The following is a 3107-nucleotide window of genomic DNA, read 5'->3' on the forward strand; positions in this document are numbered from 1 at the left end:
GCGCGTGAAGCCGCAGTGGCTGTAATAAACCACGTGACGCGGTGATCCGGGTGTCAGCTGTGGAAGAGAAACAGGTACAATTTTGAGCCACTCGTTTATTGTCTGCGCGAGTCGGTTCGGCTTTGTTGTCGGCTTTGGGGAATCGATTTAGGACGCGAAAGAGTTCGTGTTTTGTTTCCGTCTGATTAGGAGGTCGATAATAAAGCCTCCGTCGGTCGGCGTTATCTCCACATTTCTGACATCCAGCCGGGTCTTTGGTTAGTACCTCGCCTGTTGTTCATTTTTATCATTCGGGGCCTGTAGGCCTCGGTGAAGCCTCGGTGTCGAGTGTACAGGTGAACCGACGGGAGTGCGCCTCACCCCGGGGGGCGTGTGCCTTCCAGTTTTGCAGACGCAAAATATTATCGTGTCGAATAATCTAACGAACAATTCACCCAACTATTTTTTAATCTTCGCTGAGAAACTATATAGTTGATTAGCAACCGGAAAAGTTTAATTTTCATGATGCCCGATAACCGGCCATGAGGTTATTAGACGCGACCAGAGCGGAAGCCACTCATCATCTAGATCTTGTCTATTTTATTTAACCTATCAATAACCTATTAAGACTATAAAAAACTGCGCATGTTTTCATATCGTATCGTTAGATCTGCATGTTTGAGTTTATATCGAGTTGCTTTTCCAAGGCCCATCGCCTGGACTTATCAATCATAGTCCTTCACCTCTTAAGATTTTTTTTTTCTATTATTAACCAAGTTTATACAGTTGCTAACTTTTTAGTCGGTAAATTAATATGGGATTCCCAGTATGCAGATCTGATGTAGAGCACTGCAGGTAATGTAGGTTACCTGTTGGATGCTTATTTTACAGATAGATTGAATACTTTTAGGTAATGTTTACGTTCCAATGCATGGAAATGAATGCCTTTTATGTGCTTCTTTTCCTAGACACTTTCCTTGTTGCATATATCCTTGTTTTATTTACTGTATGGAATAGTGTGAGTGCTCAAGAAATATAAAATGACGTGCTGACACTTTCACCCATGGACTGTGTGATTGTGTTCACGTCTCCAACATGGTTTCAGTTTGACAGCTACATCCTCGCCCTCACCCCTTTCAAAGGCCGTTGAGTTTTTTTTTGTTGTTGTTCAGCTTTGTCCGTTAACGCACGTCGTCCGTCTGTTTTCCCGCGGCTGGTCCCGCGTGTTTCTATCACGCTGGCTGATTCTGTGCGCGATCTATAGTGCGCAGTTGCTTTCTTCCACCACATTTCCTTATGCGCAGAGCTGCTACGGTGGGCTGTTTGGCATAACCACACATGCAATATTTCGCAACTTGCATCAGGTGGACAGTTTTTGGTGTAATTTTATCGAAATGTGAAGGGCTACGGTGTTTTGTGTATTTTTAAAGAAGCTTTAAACTGAGGATATTGAGCCCCGGAAGCACGTTTATGGTTGACCTGTTGCAGCTTGACTTGTAAACAGTATTTGGTCTTGTTTTTCACATGCGGTAATTGCGCAAAGCTTTCGAAGTTCCTAGAATTTAATTTCTGTTGGTGTTCTGGTAAACTTGGGCCGTCGTTTTATGGGTAGTGCGTCAGGCAGCAACGTTGTTTACTTCCAGTTTTGGCTCATCAAAATGGCTACACATGGTGTAGCGTTGTTATTTGCATGCATATTTAATGTTAATGTGGTTTGTCGAGACCATGTGATGTTTTTACGATTGTTATTTGAATTTTTTGGAGAGTTGTCAGTAACATTTTTCCATCTGCTTCTCTTTTAAAGGTGTTATTCCTTTGTAAATACTGTTATTTGTATATACTGTAAATGATGACTTCAGTGGGCGGAAGCCGGACCCGGGGCAACTGGGAGCAGACACAGGGTCAGACACCGAGCCAGTCACAGCACAAGCAGAGGCCTCAGGTAAGTTCACAAGCATTAGGTTATATTGATTAATTATAGTGATTTGGCTAAGTTTTGCAACACCTCCAAAGCCCCCTTTAACCCACCTAAAAAACCTGGCTACACATTGCCACCTAAAACATGGTAATCTTGGGCCAGAAACTGCAACCGGCATAACTTTTGATGGGTGTGTCAAAACTAGGTCGATCCTGAATTAAATAGCATTGGATGTTAAAATGTGTTTAAATAAGACAAAATCTGTTGTGATTTTAATTGGCAAGTGATGTCTTTGCATGTTCTCGAGTTGTTTGCAGTTTTGCTGGCTATGAGAACCAGCACCATTTCGGTGGAAAAACGGGTATCAGTGGCATCCATCAGTCTGAGACTTTTTCTCTGAGTCACTGCAGTCTTATCACTCGTTCTTCTAAATTAAATTAAGGGCTTTAGAAATAAATCATAAATTTATGCCCAAGCAAATGCTAAGCCTGACCTATTTTTCCTCGGTTGTATTCTGGCCTGCTCGGGTGGAGGGACAGACACAGAATTTTATCTAAAAACATCTTTAATGCGCAGATTCATAGACAAGGCTTAAGCCTGGTCCAAGACTGTCTTAACTGAAATTAACTTGCTCTGACATATCTTAAAATATGTTATTGCCATTGATTTGTATCGAGATGCACACCAGCAATGTTTTATCTATGGCACATTTAATAAAACTGCTTGAATGTTCTAATTAGTGCTGGGCGGTATGACCAAAAATGTATATCACGGTATTTTTCAAAATTATACCGGTTTCACGGTACATGACGGTATTTTTTTTTTTTCATGCATGACCGGGTGTTAACCATATTTTCTACTGATTGAGAGAGGAAATACTGCAGTATATTGACTTAGAATGCCCTATTTTACTGTCATGATGAGTGAATATTGTCAAAAAATACCACACTAAATAGTGACTAAACACGACCCCTTTTAATACGTTAACCAGGAGTCACTCTCATTTCTAATCGTCTGATAAAATCAACATGCATCTACACTAAAGAGCGGCTATGCGGTTGTTTTAGCTATATTTTTTGTCTCATGCAGCGCACTGCCTGCGTCCGAGTAACAAATAAAAAAAAACAACAAACAAAAAAGTGCATATGATATTAACAGACGAACTACGCTCATATTTATAATTCCAAACAATCAGTAAGCAACAGGTGCT

At 40.9% G+C, this 3107-nt stretch overlaps 1 protein-coding gene across 1 annotated transcript in view; it reads left to right on the top strand.

The window, feature by feature from the left end:
* ubap2l (ubiquitin associated protein 2-like) overlaps positions 1–3107 on the top strand; it is a 30105-nt gene continuing 26998 nt past the window's right edge. Inside the window, 2 exon segments of the mRNA XM_016540613.1 lie at positions 1–74; positions 1784–1921. Of these exon segments, the coding sequence (XP_016396099.1) occupies positions 1826–1921 (96 nt within the window). The 5' untranslated portion in view covers positions 1–74; positions 1784–1825.

The sequence above is a fragment of the Sinocyclocheilus rhinocerous genome, unplaced genomic scaffold, assembly GCF_001515625.1.
Source record: "Sinocyclocheilus rhinocerous isolate Xijiao unplaced genomic scaffold, SAMN03320098_v1.1 scaffold1269, whole genome shotgun sequence".
NCBI lineage: Eukaryota > Metazoa > Chordata > Actinopteri > Cypriniformes > Cyprinidae > Sinocyclocheilus > Sinocyclocheilus rhinocerous.